This window comes from Callithrix jacchus, chromosome 19, assembly GCF_049354715.1.
Source record: "Callithrix jacchus isolate 240 chromosome 19, calJac240_pri, whole genome shotgun sequence".
Lineage (NCBI taxonomy): Eukaryota > Metazoa > Chordata > Mammalia > Primates > Cebidae > Callithrix > Callithrix jacchus.
The window spans coordinates 43,921,858-43,939,933 of NC_133520.1; the positions used below are offsets into that span (position 1 = coordinate 43,921,858).

Genomic DNA, 18,076 nt, shown 5'->3' on the forward strand with positions numbered 1-18,076 from the left:
GGGTCTTACCTATGTGAAAGCTAAGCTAGACTGTGTCTATGTGTGAGTGAGCTGACAGCATGACCATATGTATTATTCTATTGGTTTGAAGAAAACATTCTTTTGTGAAATGACATTCTAGCGTGTACGTACATTGAAGCATAGCTAGAACTACTTTGAAAGCAGGTAATGTTATGGGTATTGGGACATGTGGACTTTGCACCGCTGCAGGAGAGTATCCTTTGGGATATGTTTAGGCTGTTTTCTCAGTTGTAAACATCTTATGACCACAGTTGTGACTGGCAAGGAATATGCCTTATTAGTCTCAAGATGAATCTGAAATGGCATTACTCTAGCTCTCCTAGGCTACTACTTCCCCTACACCTTGAAGATGGACCGCACGGGAGTGGGATAGACATTATTAGTCTTTTCTGGGGCAGATCCCAGACTTACTCCTTTAAATGAGCTGAATCATGTCCCTCCAAAACTCATATTTGAAGTCCTAGCCCCCAGTACCTCAGAATGTAACTCCATTTAGGGCAGGGTCTTTAGAGAAACAGCCAAGTTAAAATGAGGTCATTAGTGTGGCCCCTAATCTAATATGGCCAACGTCCTTGTAAAAAGGGGAAGTTTGGACAGAGACATGCAGAGAGGAAGACAACACGAAGAGACGTAGAAAACGTCATGGAGAGGTCAGGCACGGTGGCTCACCCCTGGAATCCCAGCATGTTGGGAGGCTGAGGTGGGAGGATCGCTTGAACCCAGGAGGTGGGGGTTGCAATGAATCGAGATCGTGCCACTGCACTCCAGCCTGGCAACAGAGCAAGACTGTCTAAAAAAAAAAAAAAAAATTTAATTTAAAAAAAGAACCAATGAAATAAATAAGGAAAGAGAAAATAGAAAATGTCACGGAGAAAATGCCCATCTACAAGCCAAGGAGAAAGGCCTGGAGTGGATCCCTTCCTCACAGTCCTCAGAAGGCATCAACCCTCTATGGCAGCTGAAAAAACATGAATGCACCACCTAACATGGGGCAGTCATATTCAGCCTGTTCTCACAGCACCTGCCCCACTTCCTGGGCCAAGGGGCCGGATCCTGGGTCTGGGAAATGATTTAAAGCCCACTCAGGGAGTATTTGTGAGGAACTGGTCTCTTTCTCTAGCTTTCCCTTTGTCTTTGATGGGAAAACTTCAGGGCTTTATAATTAGAATCCCTCATTTGTTCTCATGGATTCGATGTTGTCTCTTTGAGAAGGTAGTAATTACAGGATTTTTAAATGTATCCCTATATGTTTTAAATGTTGCTATATTTAGTGTGGCTTGTGAATGTCAATGAGAAATAACATTGATGAGAAAGAACAGCAGATTCCTTGTTTTGAGTTTCCACTGGAGCAAAGCTGAAGAAAATGCCAAAATGATATGTACATATTAATATGCCGTATGTAAGGCGTCTTGGAATTCTTTTTTTCAGAGCTGTCAACACAATTTACCCTCTCCGTTGTCATTCCTGGGTGTTGATGATTTTTAATAGACTCCACTCTGAATTTCATTATATTGGGTATATTCCCAGTGGACTCTAACTCTTCAACGTTATTTCTTTGCAGGAAATTTTGATTGGGTAGGGAATGATTTCACCCAGAATGCTGGCACGGGCCTCGTTATCAACCAGGCAGATGTGAGGAACAACAGAAGCATCATTAAGCAACTTAAAGACGTGTTTGAAAGGGACTGGTATTCACCGTATGCCAAAACCTTACAGCCAACCAAGCAGCCGAACTGCTCGAGTCTGTTCAAACTCAAACCCCCCTCCAACAAAACTGCCACAGACAATGCAGGTGGGAAGGAAGCCTGGAGCGTATAACGGGAACGAACAAACTGATAGGACAGCTCGGCGTTTCTTATTTATACATAAAGGACTTGAGGAGAGAAAACACTTTAATATGTCTTTTTTTAGGGAAAAAGCACACTTATAAAACATATTCTCTGAATGACACATAATACCTATCTAACAATATCTAGCGTCGTGTACACTAAAATTAAGACTTTTGTATTTATTACCTCTGACAGAGAATGTCATTCTGGCGTAGAAGTTAGTTTTTACGTTTGCATACAGATTTTAAGACTTTGATTCCTGTTCCTTTCTAGTTTTAGAACTTTTTCTGCTGACCCACCTGGTCAGTTGCTAGGAAGCCTAGCATGAGGTGAGCTCTTTAAGACCGTTCTGAGGACCGCTGATTTAGAGAGGAAGATGACGATGTTGCCTTGGAGAAGAGATTGATAAAGCCAAGTGCTTACCCTGCAAATCATCTCCAGGACCTACACAGTCAGCTAAGCATGAACAGCTTACACCTCATGCCAGCCTTCAACACCCTTGAAGGAGATCCTTTTCGGTCTTGCTTATTTTCCTCTTACACCATAGGTTTTATTTGGTATCATCTCTTCTCACAAAATGTTCCTACTATATAGCATTTTCTGTATTCACCTCAACATTACTTCTAACTCTGATAATATCTTTTGAAAACATACGAATTTCTCAGAATGGATACAAAGTGGCGAGAGCAGTCTTTCATTTTCACCTTTCAACCACATCTCTTTTTCCCTACAGAATTGGTATTTTAAAAGAACTGCAGTCAGCAATTTCTCTCAAGCTCAGAAAAATTATGTAGCCTTTCTCTCGAGCTCAGAAAAATTATGTAGCCACCTGCTAATATCCAGCAAGCTATCAGGCCTGCATTTTGAGAATAAAGTAGTTTTTCACATTCTTGTTTACTTTATGGTATTATAAAGGAATGATCTCTATGCGCCAGTGGATTTTAATTTCCTTAGAATCATTATGCTGTTGAGTATGCCAGCAAACGTTTATAGAGCTATTTAATATACCTGCTATTTAATATACCAAATGCTTTTCAGAGAAATGCAATTTAAATACTGTGCTTAACATATTTTACTAAGAAACAAATACTTAATTATTGTTCTATAACATAATTGTGTGTTGTTGTTTTATATCTATATAATATATACCGCTGTATTAATGGAAACCTGCTATGTGAGGGAGAGGCGTGGCCTCTTCAGAGCCCAGGGCAGGTGGCTGGAATGTCCAGTTCCAATGTTGTTCCTGACTCTGTGACTCAAAGCAGAGTTCCTCAGTTCTTGGCCTTGGGCTTCTCTTGGTAACATAGATGGCAGTCCTCACCTACCTCGCAAGGATGCTGTCACGGTAGGAAATATTTATAACTCGTTTTGAAATCAAAAGAACCTATATAAATGCTAAGCATTATAATGTATAATCTTTTTCTTGAAATAATCTTTGTCCTATCTTGATAGAATCAATACCAGGTCCTCCCCGAGAATCCACAAAGGAAAACAGATCCACAGTTTCCAGTGGCAAATGTGGATGAAAAGAACACAGCGCCACAAAAACCCTGGTGGAGATCTGGATTGTTGACATTTCAGTGGGATATCATGTTGGGTCACTTTGGCGTGAATAACATTAACACAAAACTAGACATTGTGCTAAGGACTGTTCATCAGGACCAGAATACACACGCGTTTTCAGAGCAAGGAAACATTCAACTATTCTTTTTTGTTTCTAGAGATCTGATTTCTTTTTTTCTTTTTTCTTCTTTTTTTTTTTTAAGACAGAATCTTGCTCTGTCCCCAGGCTAGAGTGCAGTGGCACAATCTCGGCACACTGCAACCTCCACCTCCTGGGTTCAAGCGATTCTCCTGCCTCAGCCTCCCAAGTAGCTGGAATTACAGGCACCCACCACCACGCCTGGCTAATTTTTGTATTTTTGGTAGAGACAGGGTTTCACTGTGCTGAATAGAATGGTCTCGATCTCCTGACCTTGTGATCCACCTGCTTTAGCCTCCCAAAGTGCTGGGATTACAGGCATGAGCCACCACATCCGGGGGACTTGATTTCTAAATGCCACGAAAGTGATGGAGGAGCCTATGAATCTTATCCAATGGGTTTTCTTAATATAGAACGGCTAATGTGGGTTATCCAGTGATCACATAGTTTCCCTTCTTGTTATTTGCAGGTATTGCTTCCCTAGGTAGTTAACCAGTTGGTCAAGAGAGCTGGAAGGAAGCTGTAGTTTCAAGGGTAGCATGTTTTTATGACTAATTGGGAGATTCTCACTGAAATTCCTCACAATAATAGCCAGCCCATAAGACTCTAAATATTTACCAAGACACAATCCATGTTTGAGTCGGGAGTTATCCTGCCAGCCATCCTCATTAAGTAAACATTGCTTTGGTGATGATTTTAAAAAGAAAGCAGGCTGGGTGCAATGGCTCATGCCGGTAATCTCAGCACTTTGGGAGGCCAAGGCAGGAGGATTGCTTGAGACCAGCCTCAGTAGCATAGCAAGACCCTGCCTCTAAAAAAATATAAAGGAAAGAAGGAAGCAGAGTAGGAAACAAACCTACAAGTTCACACTCAGACAAACAGAAGCAACCTGGGTTGTTTTTAAAAAGGTTATCTAAAGGGAGAAAAGAAAAAACAACTAAAACTTCCTTGTTAGTTCTCAATTTGTCTCCTGGAGTATTCATCCACAGCCATGGGACACTCAGGCTTGGTGTCACGGGGCTCCTCCACTGTCACTATCTGTATGTGCTAAGAGAAGAGAATGTCATCCTTTACGGAATGACCATCATTGCCATTTCCTTTTGAGGCCTGGCAAAATGGTACCACAGGAGCTGTGTCTCAGGCTTTTCTGCCAAGCAAGCAACAAGATGCCTCCAGACACAGTGGGTCCCTTATTGCGGGGTCTGGGCAGTGGTGTTGACTCCATGGGGCCACAGTGTCCTTTTGTGGCAGCCAGGAAAGTGACCCCCATACCAAGGGTGTCAGAAACAGGTTCACGTCTCCCAAGAGAGCATTTCATTCTGCAGAACTTTCTCTTTCATTTCGATGCTTGATCTACCCCTCTAGAGATGGCTTTCCTTTCTCTTAAACTTTGTGTCTGTGCTAAACAAACTATCCACTTCCATTCCTCCCACCCCCAAGTATTCCAGGAATTACTTTTCAGGAAGAAAAGAATGCAAATCAAAACAAAAAGCACTTTAATTTGATGCTATCTGGTGGCTGTCCATGCCAGAATTAGGAGGAGCAGGGTGACAATCCCCATAAACATTCCTGGATTTATTTCCCAAGAGGCTAAAAGGGAAAACAAACACAATTTGAGACTATGTTTTGGATTTTTGTACCACTAATACTGACTTAGCACCTGATTTATCCTCAAGCGCTGATTTTAAACAATGATTTATTCTATGAGAACACGTCTGCCTCCTGTGGAATTCAAGATGACCTTCTTATGGGCCTACCAGCATTCACAGTGCTTATGCTGCCTGTTCTCTTCCCAAACCCCGTCACCTTTATCCCCCCAAATCAAATCGTTGCACACACCATCAGAGATCAATACTGTAGACTTCCACTGCTTTGTCACTGGCCTCTAGCCTATCAAATAATTGAATCACAGCTTATCCAGCCATTGGAGAGGAAGTGGGATACAGTGAGGTGACATCCACACTCTGTAAACAAGCTTTAGGTACCTGAACCTGATAGAAACAAGGAATGCTGAAAAAGTCCCCACTGACATAAATGAATCCTGTGGAGAGAATGCTTCATAGACTTCCTGCGTCCTGTGGCATAGAGTGAAAACTAGTGTCTTTAACAAGTCAAAGCAGACGAAGAAACCAAAGGTCTGCCGACACACTTTGCGTCTGTGTAACTCTGAGCACCGCTTTTCCCATTCAAGTTCTGCCTGTGCTGCTGTTTGTCTCATGTCTGGTTTAGTTCTTAGTGAGAGGGGTCTGATCACGTTTTTCATTGATCTCACCCTTTGAAAAATGTGAGTTTTTTTGGGTTTTTTTGGAAATGCAGTTACTAGTTTGTTACAAGTGCCTCGATGAACCTGGGATTGACAGAAGCTCATTTGCCACCAGCCTCTGGCTAACTCAGTGACTCTGATTCATTCTGTTTGTTTTTAGGAAATTTTATTGAACTAAACTCCAGGGGTGGGAGAAAAAAGACCATAAGAATTTCTTGATAAGATCAGATCCAGGTCCATCTGTCTCAGGAATTCTGTCCAACAATTCACTATTTTTATTTCATAGGTATGACCACTGGTGTGTGTTTCTGGGTCCAAAATTCCTTCCATTATTTTTAACTTTAGGAATGTAAAAGGCTGCCATTACTTGCATCTAACAGTCATCTCCTATAATGAAAGATACTTTGTTATTGGTTATTCAAACTGAGTCCTTACCAACAGCCCCATATATTGTGGACAAATGTTTCATTCTTTTATTTTTCTGTACTTATTCCCAATGAACTGGTGTGCTTTGTTATACACCTTTTAAAGGAGAAATTAATATAACTTCCATTTGGCCCAAGGTAAATTAAATAAATTAACCTATTTGCAACATTTTCCCATATGTTATGAATTAGCCTCTTTCCTTTTCCTTTTATATGTTGTTAAAATATCTGCTTACCATTTTCACCTTATTGACTTAAATTGGAGGAGGTTTTCTAATAGCCCTGACATCAACCCCAGGTCACAGCCTTTCTCATTTGAGAGAATTTCCATCTTTGGCTGAATTATGAAGATACTGCTTTTTACAGTGACTTGATGGGTATTCTTCAGAAGTTTCTTGAAACTGTAAAAATGAAATTTTCTTATTTTTAATCCATTAGCAGCCTTGTACTTACAGAGTTCTAAAACTTTACTGGCCATTTATGCTTTTTTTGGCAATCTGACAAAAAGAAAGTGAGATTTAATAGGCTATTACACATTTTATTTTGCTGTGTTCAACTGCTAAACTTCTGATTCTGTTACAAAAGTTATCTTGAATTTTTAATTTTAATCCTTTATGTAAATAGGATAAACTTGTACTGGACATGTCTATATTATTAACCTTAAGATCCCTTAATAAATTGGTTTGATAAAGGGTTAAATTTGGGAGAATCATTAAAATTCTCAAACCTTTTGTATAACCAGATGCTCAGTTTTTTCAGAAGTAAATATTAGATGGCTTTTTTTGTTCTGTGAGATGAGGCATTTCTTCTTCCCCTCCAGCTGATCTCGGAAACAACCCAGCCTCTCATCAGTAACCAAGCTGTACTGTGGTAAATGATGAAGAAGGTAGAGGTGACTGGTCCAGTAGGCCCATTTTTTTTTTTTTATATTCACACAGGGAGGCATCTTTGAAACACTCTTCCTATCTCTTTCTCTTAAAAAAAGAAAAATTCATGTCCAATAAATGTTGATTCTGAGCAAATCAGTTATCTTTTAGTGAAAAAAGAAACAATCATAGACACCCTACTAGAGAGCCCAGGGTCTGCCTGACAAGGCCATATTGAATCTCAGGTTTAGAGCATACCTTCACGGCCACTTCAGCCAGCTTCCCCAACGCGTAAACTCCCTTCACCTTCACGGCCACTTCAGCCAGCTTCCCCAACGCGTAAACTCCCTTCACCTTCACGGCCACTTCAGCCAGCTTCCCCATCGCGTAAACTCCCTTCCCATTCGGGCACCTCAGCCAGCTTCCCCAACGCGTAAACTCCCTTCCCATTCGGGCACCTCAGCCAGCTTCCCCAACGCGTAAACTCCCTTCACCTTCACGGCCACCTCAGCCAGCTTCCCCAACGCGTAAACTCCCTTCACCTTCACGGCCACTTCAGCCAGCTTCCCCAACGCGTAAACTCCCTTCCCATTTGGGCACCTCAGCCAGCTTCCCCAACGCGTAAACTCCCTTCACCTTCACGGCCACTTCAGCCAGCTTCCCCAACGCGTAAACTCCCTTCACCTTCACGGCCACTTCAGCCAGCTTCCCCATCGCGTAAACTCCCTTCCCATTCGGGCACCTCAGCCAGCTTCCCCAACGCGTAAACTCCCTTCCCATTCGGGCACCTCAGCCAGCTTCCCCAACGCGTAAACTCCCTTCACCTTCACGGCCACCTCAGCCAGCTTCCCCAACGCGTAAACTCCCTTCACCTTCACGGCCACTTCAGCCAGCTTCCCCAACGCGTAAACTCCCTTCCCATTCGGGCACCTCAGCCAGCTTCCCCAACGCGTAAACTCCCTTCACCTTCATGGCCACCTCAGCCAGCTTCCCCAACGCGTAAACTCCCTTCACCTTCACGGCCACTTCAGCCAGCTTCCCCAACGCGTAAACTTCCTTCACCTTCACGGCCACTTCAGCCAGCTTCCCCAACGCGTAAACTCCCTTCACCTTCACGGCCACTTCAGGCAGCTTCCCCATCGCGTAAACTCCCTTCCCATTCGGGCACCTCAGCCAGCTTCCCCAACGGGTAAACTCCCTTCACCTTCATGGCCACCTCAGCCAGCTTCCCCAACGCGTAAACTCCCTTCACCTTCACGGCCACTTCAGCCAGCTTCCCCAACGCGTAAACTCCCTTCACCTTCACGGCCACTTCAGCCAGCTTCTCCAACGCATAAACTCCCTTCCCATTCGGGCACCTCAGCCAGCTTCCCCAACGCGTAAACTCCCTTCACCTTCACGGCCACTTCAGCCAGCTTCTCCAACGCATAAACTCCCTTCCCATTCGGGCACCTCAGCCAGCTTCCCCAACGCGTAAACTCCCTTCACCTTCACGGCCACTTCAGCCAGCTTCTCCAACGCATAAACTCCCTTCCCATTCGGGCACCTCAGCCAGCTTCCCCAACGCGTAAACTCCCTTCACCTTCACGGCCACTTCAGCCAGCTTCTCCAACGCATAAACTCCCTTCCCATTCGGGCACCTCAGCCAGCTTCCCCAACGCGTAAACTCCCTTCACCTTCACGGCCACCTCAGCCAGCTTCCCCAACGCGTAAACTCCCTTCACCTTCACGGCCACTTCAGGCAGCTTCCCCATCGCGTAAACTCCCTTCCCATTCGGGCACCTCAGCCAGCTTCCCCAACGCGTAAACTCCCTTCCCATTCGGGCACTTGTAAGTTGACAGTTGAGTGTTGGGATGGCTGATTTGAACAGGTTGTCAACTTCTCACCTTGAGTCTAAGGCGCCAGACTCAAGGCGAGAAGTTAACAACCTACTCGAGCCAGACAATTTGGACTGCTTCATATAGTGCCTTGCTCACTATTATTATTTATTTATGTTATTTTATTTATTATTTATTTATTTGTTATTTATCCCGTGTGCCCCACACAGGATAAAATTTTGTTGATTTACTAAAGTAATTTGGATTTGAGGCAGTCTTCTCTCTGACAGGATATGCACACCATGTAACAAGGTGGGTAGTCTAAAAAGAGAATAAATCTGAGAGGAACACTTTAAAAAGAAAACTATCATTTGAGAGGTTAGCAAAGGCTTAGTGAAGTGAGCGTTCAGTCTGCAGTAGTCAATAGTCATCTGATTTCGTCGGCAGTTTCTGAATCCTGCAGTTTTGTGGTTTTCTTAAAAATTGGGCAGTTTGATGAGAGACAGTCATGTACAAGGAGTCCAGTTAAATCATATTAAAGGTGAAGATTATTTGTGATTTTTTTATTAGAGATAGTAAGGAGAAAAGATCTTTTATGAAGTGGATGTCTGGCTCTCAAACCCATTCCTTTTGGCTCCAATGTTAAAAAATTATTCCTTTATGGACTCCCCTCATTCCCATAGGTGGAAAATTCTGAAGAACAGTTGAGACATTCTGAGCCCCTTGCAAGACATAAACACAGATGGTTTCTAATTTAGAGTATTCCCACACAAATGCACAACCAATCGTGGAAATATGACCTCAATTCCCAGGATTAAGAATGTTGGAATTCTGTTACTTTCCAATATAAATGGAGGATGAAGATATATATATATATATATATATTTTTTTTTTTTTTTTAAGATGGGGTTTCACCATGATGGCTAGGCTGGTCTTGAACTCCTGACCTCAGGTGATCCACCCACCTTAGCCTCCCCAGAGTGCTAGGATTACAGGCATGAGCCACAGCGCCCAGCTCGAGGATGAAGATCTTTAAAGACGACTCAAAGTATGGTCCAATAACATTCAAATCAGAATGTAATCTACAATTTCGCTTGTTATTAGTTAAAAGTGAAGATTAGGCCGGGCGCGGTGGCTCACGCCTGTAATCCCAGCACTTTGGGAGGCCGAGGCGGGTGGATCATGAAGTCAAGAGATCGAGACCATTCTGGTCAACATGGTAAAACCCCGTCTCTACTAAAGATACAAAAAATTAGCTGGGCGTGGTGGCACGTGCCTGTAATCCCAGCTACTCAGGAGGCTGAGGCAGGAGAATTGCCTGAACCCAGGAGGCAGAGGTTGTGGTGAGCCGAGATCACGCCATTGCACTCCAGCCTGGGTAACAAGAGTGAAACTCCATCTCAAAAAAAAAAAAAAAAAAAAAAAAAATGAAGATTAGCTGCTTTTTTTTAAAAGGTGTGAGTTATTAAAGGCAACATCCTGGAAAATGTAATAAAAAGAAGGCAACACCATATTTTCAGCAAAGTTATGGTACTGATAGAGCACTTTGAAAATCCTCTGTAGGAAAGTGTCACTGAGAAACAAAGGCTGTTTTGTCCCCAGCGACGAAGCTATGTCTTACTATTCATATTTCATAGGTGGATGTATAGTTTTCCTGGTATCCTGGAGAGACCCTACATCCATAGCTCCCGCAAGAGCAAAACCATATGTTCTGCCATGTGCGCTCTCCACACGGGCCGCAGCTGATTGTTCCAAGGTTCAGTACCTGACCCAAAAGAGGAGTCCTATGAAATCATACTAAACTCCCGACCTCAGGTGATCGGCTTGCCTCAACCTCCCAAAGTGCTGGGATAACAGGTGGAGCCACCACACCAAGCCCAAGAAATGAAAGTGTACCTAGCAGTAATATTCTTGTTTAATGGTTCCCTGCCCAACCAATCACAGCCCTCTTTTAGGGAGTTTGAATATCAGAGGCAGAAAGTAAATGAGGAACAGGAAGAGCAGCTGAAGTAGACACAGTCACCGTAGTGGTGTCCCTGAGAGCAGTGACGGCAGTAACCTCTGCAGTCAAGACAACTTGAGTTCTTGTTGATTCACTATTTCTGCTTTTAGGTTCCTGGAGAAATACTTGATTCCTGAACAATGAGTCTGGACTTTGTAGTTACTGGGTTGCCTTTTTTCTTCCTTTCTTTCTTGTGTATTGACATAAATAAATTCACATGAACTGAAGTAACCTGACGGTGTGTCTGTTCCTTGAAACCTGGAAGGGCCTAACACAGTAAAGTGAAAGCTATCCTCATTTTTAAGTAGCTTGGAAGGAAAAGAGGAAAGAAAAAAAAACACTGAGCAAGGTAAGGTGGCTCACGCCTGTAATCCCAGCACTTTGGGAGGTCAAGGCAGGTGGACTACCTGAGGTCGGCAGTTTGAGACCAGCCTGACCAACATGGAGAAACCCTGTCTCTACAGTACTGTAATCCTAGTACTGTCCTCTCCCCTCAGGAGGGTGATGATCACTCCGGAGCAGCTTCTGTAAGCACTGCCTTATTTCCCTTCCTGGTTGTTCTTGCCTCTTTTCATGCCCCCGTCCTCTTTCTTTCATATGAAAGTGGGGTGTATGCGGACCAGGGACATGTGCAGAGAGAAAGAAACTCTCTGGCCTCTTTGTCGTCATCTGTCCCCGTCCCTCCGCTTCTGTCCAAACTCAAATATAGCTCAGGAAAACCAAGAATGCTAATCCTCATAGGCCACTGCAGTGTGATCCAGCAAATGTTAGACCCATTCTACCAGTGCTTAAGAAGCCTAAGTTAGGAAGGATATAGCCAGACGTGGTGATGTGCACCTATAGTCCCAGCTACTCAGGAGGCTGAGGCTGGAGGATCACTTGAGCCCAGTGATGACTCCATTTCTAAAATAAAGAAAGATGTTGCTTCAGAGTGTTGAGCTAAAGCAACATCTCCTCTGAAAAGAAATGAGTTCAGAACATGTTGTTTCTTCTTTCCCAGCACGTCCTCTCTAAATCCTGCGGTGTAAACCCCAAGTCCCGGGTTGAGTACAAAGATTGAAAAAGTGTGTGATGCTCCCCTCCCTGTGTCCATGTGTTCTCATTGTTCAACACCAGCCTATGAGTGAGAACATGCGGTGTTTGATTTTCCGTTCTTTTGTCAGTTTGCTGAGAATGATGGTTTCCAGGTTCATCCATGTTCCTACAAAGGACACAAACTTATTGTTTTTTATGGCTGCTTAGTATTCCATGGTGCATATGTGCCACATTTTCCCTGTCCAGTCTATCATCGATGGGTATTTGGGTTGGTTCCAAGTCTTTGCTATTGTAAACAGTGCTGCAGTGAACATCTGTGTGCATGTGTCCTTATAATAGAATGACTTATAATCCTTTGGGTATATACCCAGCAATCCTATTACTGGGATACAAGTGGAATTTCTATTTCTAGGTCCTTGAGGAATTGCCACACTGTCTTCCACAATGGCTGAACTAATTTACACTCCCACCAGCAGTGTAAGGGACAGTGGGGGTAGGGAGTTAGAGAGGCATAACATCAGGAGAAATGCCAGATACAGGTGATGGGGATGGAGGCAGCAAACCACATTGCCATGTATGTACCTATGCAACAATCCTGCATGTTCTTCACATGTACCCCAGAACCTAAAATGCAATTTCATATATATATGTCCAAAAAAAAGTGCAGGGACTATCACTGGTGATTAGGGAAAGGCAAATCAAAACCACATTGAGATACCATCTCATGCCGGTTAGAATGGCGATCATTAAAAAGTCAGGAAACAGGTGCTGGAGAGGATGTGGAGAAATAGGAATGCTTTTACACTGTTGGTGGGAGTGTAAATTAGTTCAGCCATTGTGGAAGACAGTGTGGTGATTCCTCAAGGATCTAGAACCAGAAATACCATTTGACCCAGCAATCTCATTACTGAGTATATACCCAAAGGATTATAAAACAGTCTATTATAAAGACACATGCACACATATGTTTATTGTAGCACTATTCACAATAGCAAAGACCTGGAACCAACCCAAATGCCCATCAAAACTAGACTAGATAAAGAAAATGTGGCACATATACACCACAGAATACTATGCAGCCCTGAAAAAAAATGAGTTCATGTCCTTTGCAGGGACATGAATTAATCTGGAAACCATGATTCTCAGCAAACTAAGGAACAGAAAACCAACATCACATGTTCTCACTCATAAGTGGGAGTTGAACAATAAGAAAACCAACACCACATGTTCTCACTCATAAGTGGGAGTTGAACAATAAGAACACATGGACACAGGGAGGGAAACATCACACACTGGGGCCTGTCAGGACATGCAGCAAGGGGAGAGAGAGCATTAGGATCAATATCTAATGCATATGGAGCTTAAAACCTAGATGACAGGTTGACAGGTGCAGCAAACCACCATGGCACGTGTATACCTATGTAACAAACCTGCACGTTCTGCACATGTATCCCAGAACTGAAAGTAAAAGAAAAAAGAAAAAAAAGAAAATGTGCCAGGATTTAGCTACAGAGGATGCTTAGATGTACAGCTATAAAGGAAACTTTTCCCAGGTAAAAGAGACTCACTGGAAAATTACAGAGACACTTTGGGTATGCAAATGAATTCAGAATAAGGAAGAGAGAGAACAAAATCGCTTCACCATATTTCTAATACCTAACTTATAGTCAAGATTTCCAACACACTGAAATATCTTGTTGAAAATTTATGTGCTTTCCTTATAAGTGTGAAATATTTCAATATGACAAACATTTATACAAATGCTGAAGTGATACATGTAGTTTAATATGATTTTGAAATGCTGTATTTTTGTTAGCTTTATTTTTTAATGCTAGATTTTTACACTATGACAATCTATGACACTATTTTTATGTTCATGCAGGAACTGGGTCAGTATCCTCACACTTTATTTTAATAACCTACTATATAATAACTGCTAAAATCTGTTACTGGATATGTTCTGATGAAAATTATTTTAGAAATGTATTTCAAGAAAATGATTTCTATTTGCTTCTTTGAGAGGGAATTAAAGATTTTCTTATTATAGCAATGCTTCTATAATAAAAAGTAATGTGACATCTAGCTCTTCTCTTGCAACAGATCCTACTGGAAACAACTTTTCCAAAGTGAGCATATATGTCAAAGTAACCTAAACCCCATAACAGAAAAACCTGGAATATTCTTGCTGTGATTCGAATGTGTCCCCCAAAGTTCGTGTGTTGGAAACGTAATCCCCAATGCAGCAGTGTTGAGAGCTGGGAGCTTTAAAAGATTATTATTAGACCATGGGGGCTCTGCCATGATGAACGGATTAATATCATTATCTCAGGAGCAGGTGCCTTATAAAGGAACCCCTTCCTCTCCCTCTCTCTCTCACATGTGCTCTTATTCTCTTCTGCTTTCCACGTGAGATGACACCAAAAGCAGGCCCTCATCAGATGCTGTCCCCTTGATCTTGGACTTCCCAACCTCCAAAACTACTATAAGAAGCAAATCTCTGTTGTTCTTTGTAAGCTATTCAGTCTGGTTTTTTCTGTTTTGGTTTGTTTGTTTGTTTGACAGTCTCGCTGTGTTGCCCAGGCTGGAGTGCAGTGCAGTGGCATGATCTCAGCTCACTGCAACCTCTGCCTCACCAGTTTAAACAATTCTCCTGCCTCAGCCTCCCGAGTAGCTGGAATTACAGGCATATGCCACCATGCCCAGCTAAATTTTTTTTTTTTTTTTTTTTTTTTTTTTTTTTTGTATTTTTAGTAGAGACAGGAGTTTTGCCATGTCGGCCAGGCTGGTCTTGAACTCCTGACCTCAGGTGATCTGCTGGCCTCAGCCTCCCAAAGTGCTGGGATTACAGGCATTTGCCACCATGCCCAGCCTGTGGTTTTCATTTATAGCAACACAAAATGAAGACAATTATCCATGACTTTAGCACAGTATAAATGTATTTCTTTTTTATTTGTTCTTTTATTTCCTAGCCACTAGACCACCAGGGGTAAATGTGTTTATTGACCAATAACAGTTCTATGTAGGTGTTTCTGTTGGGTTTATTTCACTCTCCTCTGGGTCCTCAAAAATCTTCTCTTACAATGCACAGAGAGAGTTCACTTGCAGAGGAGACAAGGCTGGATATGACACAGATTTCAGAGAGGTAGCCTCTCCTAACTTAGAAATCTAATATAAATGTATGCATAGGAGGAAAAGGAAAAGTGCTTTTGCACTTAGTCTATTTCAGAGTGACAGAAATGGCTGAATACACACAAATAATTCCAAAAGAGTAAACTAGATTAGGAAGGTATCTTAGTCTATGCAGGCTGCCAAAACAAATACAGTAAGACATGGTAGCTTTAAACAATGGAAGTGTATTTCTTGCAGTTATGGAGACTGAGAAGTCCAAGATCAAGATCTGGCAGACTTGGTATCTGTTGAGGACACAGTGTAACTCACAGAAGGGTGCCTTCTCCCTGTGTCCTCAAGTATTGGGAGGGACAAGGAGCTCTGCCTAACCTCTTTTATAAGAGAACTAATCCCATTCAAAAGATTAGCCACTCACCCACCTCCTAATCTCTTAAAGGCTCTACCTTTTAATACCATCACCTGAGGATTAGGATTGTAATATATGAATTCTGGGAGGACAGAAACAGACTACGGCAGAAGGGGAGATACGTTCTTGCTTCCGTTGACACAGACTGCCCTACTTCTCTGTCAGTTGAATTCCAATTCCAGTGAATGATGAAAATAATAATGGGTTGAATAATCACATGCACTTTTAAATTTTTTTATTTTATTTTATTTTATTGAGACGGAGTTTTGCTCTCGTTGCCCAGGCTGGAGTGCAATGGCATAATCTCAGTTCACCACAACCTCCACCTCCTGGGTTCAAGCGAGTCTCCTGCCTCAGTCTCCAGAGTAGCTGTGATTATAGGCAGGTGCCACCATGCTCAGCTAATTTTGTACGTGTGGGGTTCTTTTTTTAGTAGAGACAGGGTTTCTCCATGTTGGTCAGGTTGGTCTCAAACTCCTGACCTTAGGTGATCCGCCCACCTTGGCCTCCCAAAGTGCTGGGATTACAGGTGTGAGCCACCATGCCCGGCCTCACAAACACTTTTAAAAATCTTGGTTGTAGGTTGTGTGTGTGTATGTGTGTGCATAAAATTTACCATTTTAACACTTTTTAAGTATACAGTTCAGTGGCATTAATTAATTCACATTTTTGTGCAACCATCACCAATATCCATCTCCAGAACTTTTCCATCATCTCAAGTGAAACTTGCTTCCCACTAAACAATAACTTTCCATTCCCTTCTCCTCCCAGACCCTGGCACTTCTGCTTTCTGTCTCTATAAATTTAAGCATTCTAGATACCTCATGTAAATACAGTCATACAACATTTGTCCTTTTGTGTCTGCCTGATTTTGCTCAGTATGACGTTTCACACACACTTTCAAATAACCCCTTGGTACATCATGTACTCTACCCAGAGTCAGTCAAACTACAATAAGGTTAAAGGCACCTTCCCTGAATTTCAAGTACGCCCAAGACTTCTGACCCAAACTGTAAGGAGTTAGAGTCTGCTAAAGGCTGAATTGTGCCTCTATCCCCCAGATTTATATATTGAAGCCCCAACATTTCCCTGTGATTATGTTAGAGATAGGGCATTTAAGGAGATTATAAAGATTAAACGGGGTCATAAGGGTGACTACTAGTCAGTTGTTACCTGCTTGCAATGAGATTTGTAGAGAAATTGAGAGCAGTCATTCAGAAACTTTTATAGAAATTTAATATTCTGACCGGGTGCTGTGGCTCATGCCTGTAATTCCAGAACTTTGGGAGGCCAAGGCGGGTGGATCACTTGAGGTCAGGAGTTCAAGACCATCCTGGCCAACATGGTGAAACCCTGTCTCTACTAAAAATACAAAAAATAACACGTGCCTGTAATCCCGGCGACTCAGGAGGCTGAGGCAGGAGAATCACTTGAATTCAGAAGGCAGAGGTTACAGTGAGCTGATATCGGGCCACTGGACTCCAGTCTGGGTGACAGAGTGAGACTCCATCTGAAAAGAGAGAGAGAGAGAGAGAGAGAGGAATGAAAGAAAGAAAAAAAGAGAAAAAGCGAAAGAAAGAACAACAAAAAGACTCTCTTTCCCACCCATACCCTTGGCCAAGTATCTCCCTCATTTCACTGTTTCCTTTGATTACAAAACTCTTCCAAAGAATTTCCTATTTCATCTGTAATTTTTCTCCTCTAATTCTCCCTTAACTGATCCTAATCAGCCTGTCATCCTCATCACTCCAACCAGACAGCTCTTGGAAGGCGCATAGTGATGTGCACATTGCTCACGTTCAATTCTCAGCCCCATCTCTCATGATCTTACAGAAGCATTTGTCCCCTGTCAACCACCCCTCCTCTTAAACACACTGTCGTCTTTGAGCTTTTGGTTTTTCTCTTTCTCAGAATTCTTTACTTGTTCCTTCCCATTTCACCAGTCTCTTCATTTCAGAAAGCTCCAGAACTCAGATCTTGGCCTACTTCCCAAGAGAGCTGATGTCTCAGCAGAAGAAAAGACACAAGACCAGAAAGCACCAGATAGAGATGCCATACTTAGGGCCACCGTCTGTCACCCTGCCCTCCCTACATGGTCCGGGGCATGGGCCATACCCATGCCAAAGACCTACAGACAGAATTCGGGAAGACACTGGTGTCTCTCGTGGAGGTGGCGCAGAAGCTGTCAGTGCTGACCCCAGGTGTGGTGGAGGGGTTTAAGAAGGCAAATGAGCTGTGGGAGGCTGAGGCGGGCAGATCACGAGGTCAAAAGATCGAGACCAGCCTGGCCAACATGGTGAAGCCCTGTCTTTACTAAAAATACAAAAATGAGCTGGGCATGGTGGTGCACACCTGTAGTCCCAGCTACTTGGGAGGCTGAGGCAGGAGAATCACTTGAACTCAGGAGGCAGAGGTTGCAGTGAGCTGAGATCACGCCACTGCACTCCAGCCTGGGTGACAGAGGGAGGAGGAGGAGGGGGGGGAGGAGGAGGAGGGGGAGGAGGAGGAGGAGGAGGAGGAGGGGGAGGAGGAGGAGAAGGAGGAGGAGGAGGAGGAGGAGGGAGGAGGAGGAGGAGGAGG

General features: G+C 43.1%; 1 protein-coding gene across 8 annotated transcripts in view; it reads left to right on the forward strand.

The window, feature by feature from the left end:
• The window catches only part of PLD5 (phospholipase D family member 5), a 407,569-nt gene extending 401,152 nt beyond the window's left edge, over positions 1 to 6,417 (forward strand). For all 8 annotated transcript variants that reach the window (XM_078357234.1, XM_054248286.2, XM_003735274.6 and 5 more), the window contains one exon: positions 1,583 to 6,417. In XM_078357234.1, coding sequence (XP_078213360.1) covers positions 1,583 to 1,839 — 257 coding nt within the window. In that variant the 3' untranslated portion in view covers positions 1,840 to 6,417. The remainder of the gene's footprint in view (positions 1 to 1,582) is intronic.
• Positions 6,418 to 18,076: the final 11,659 nt, after the last annotated feature.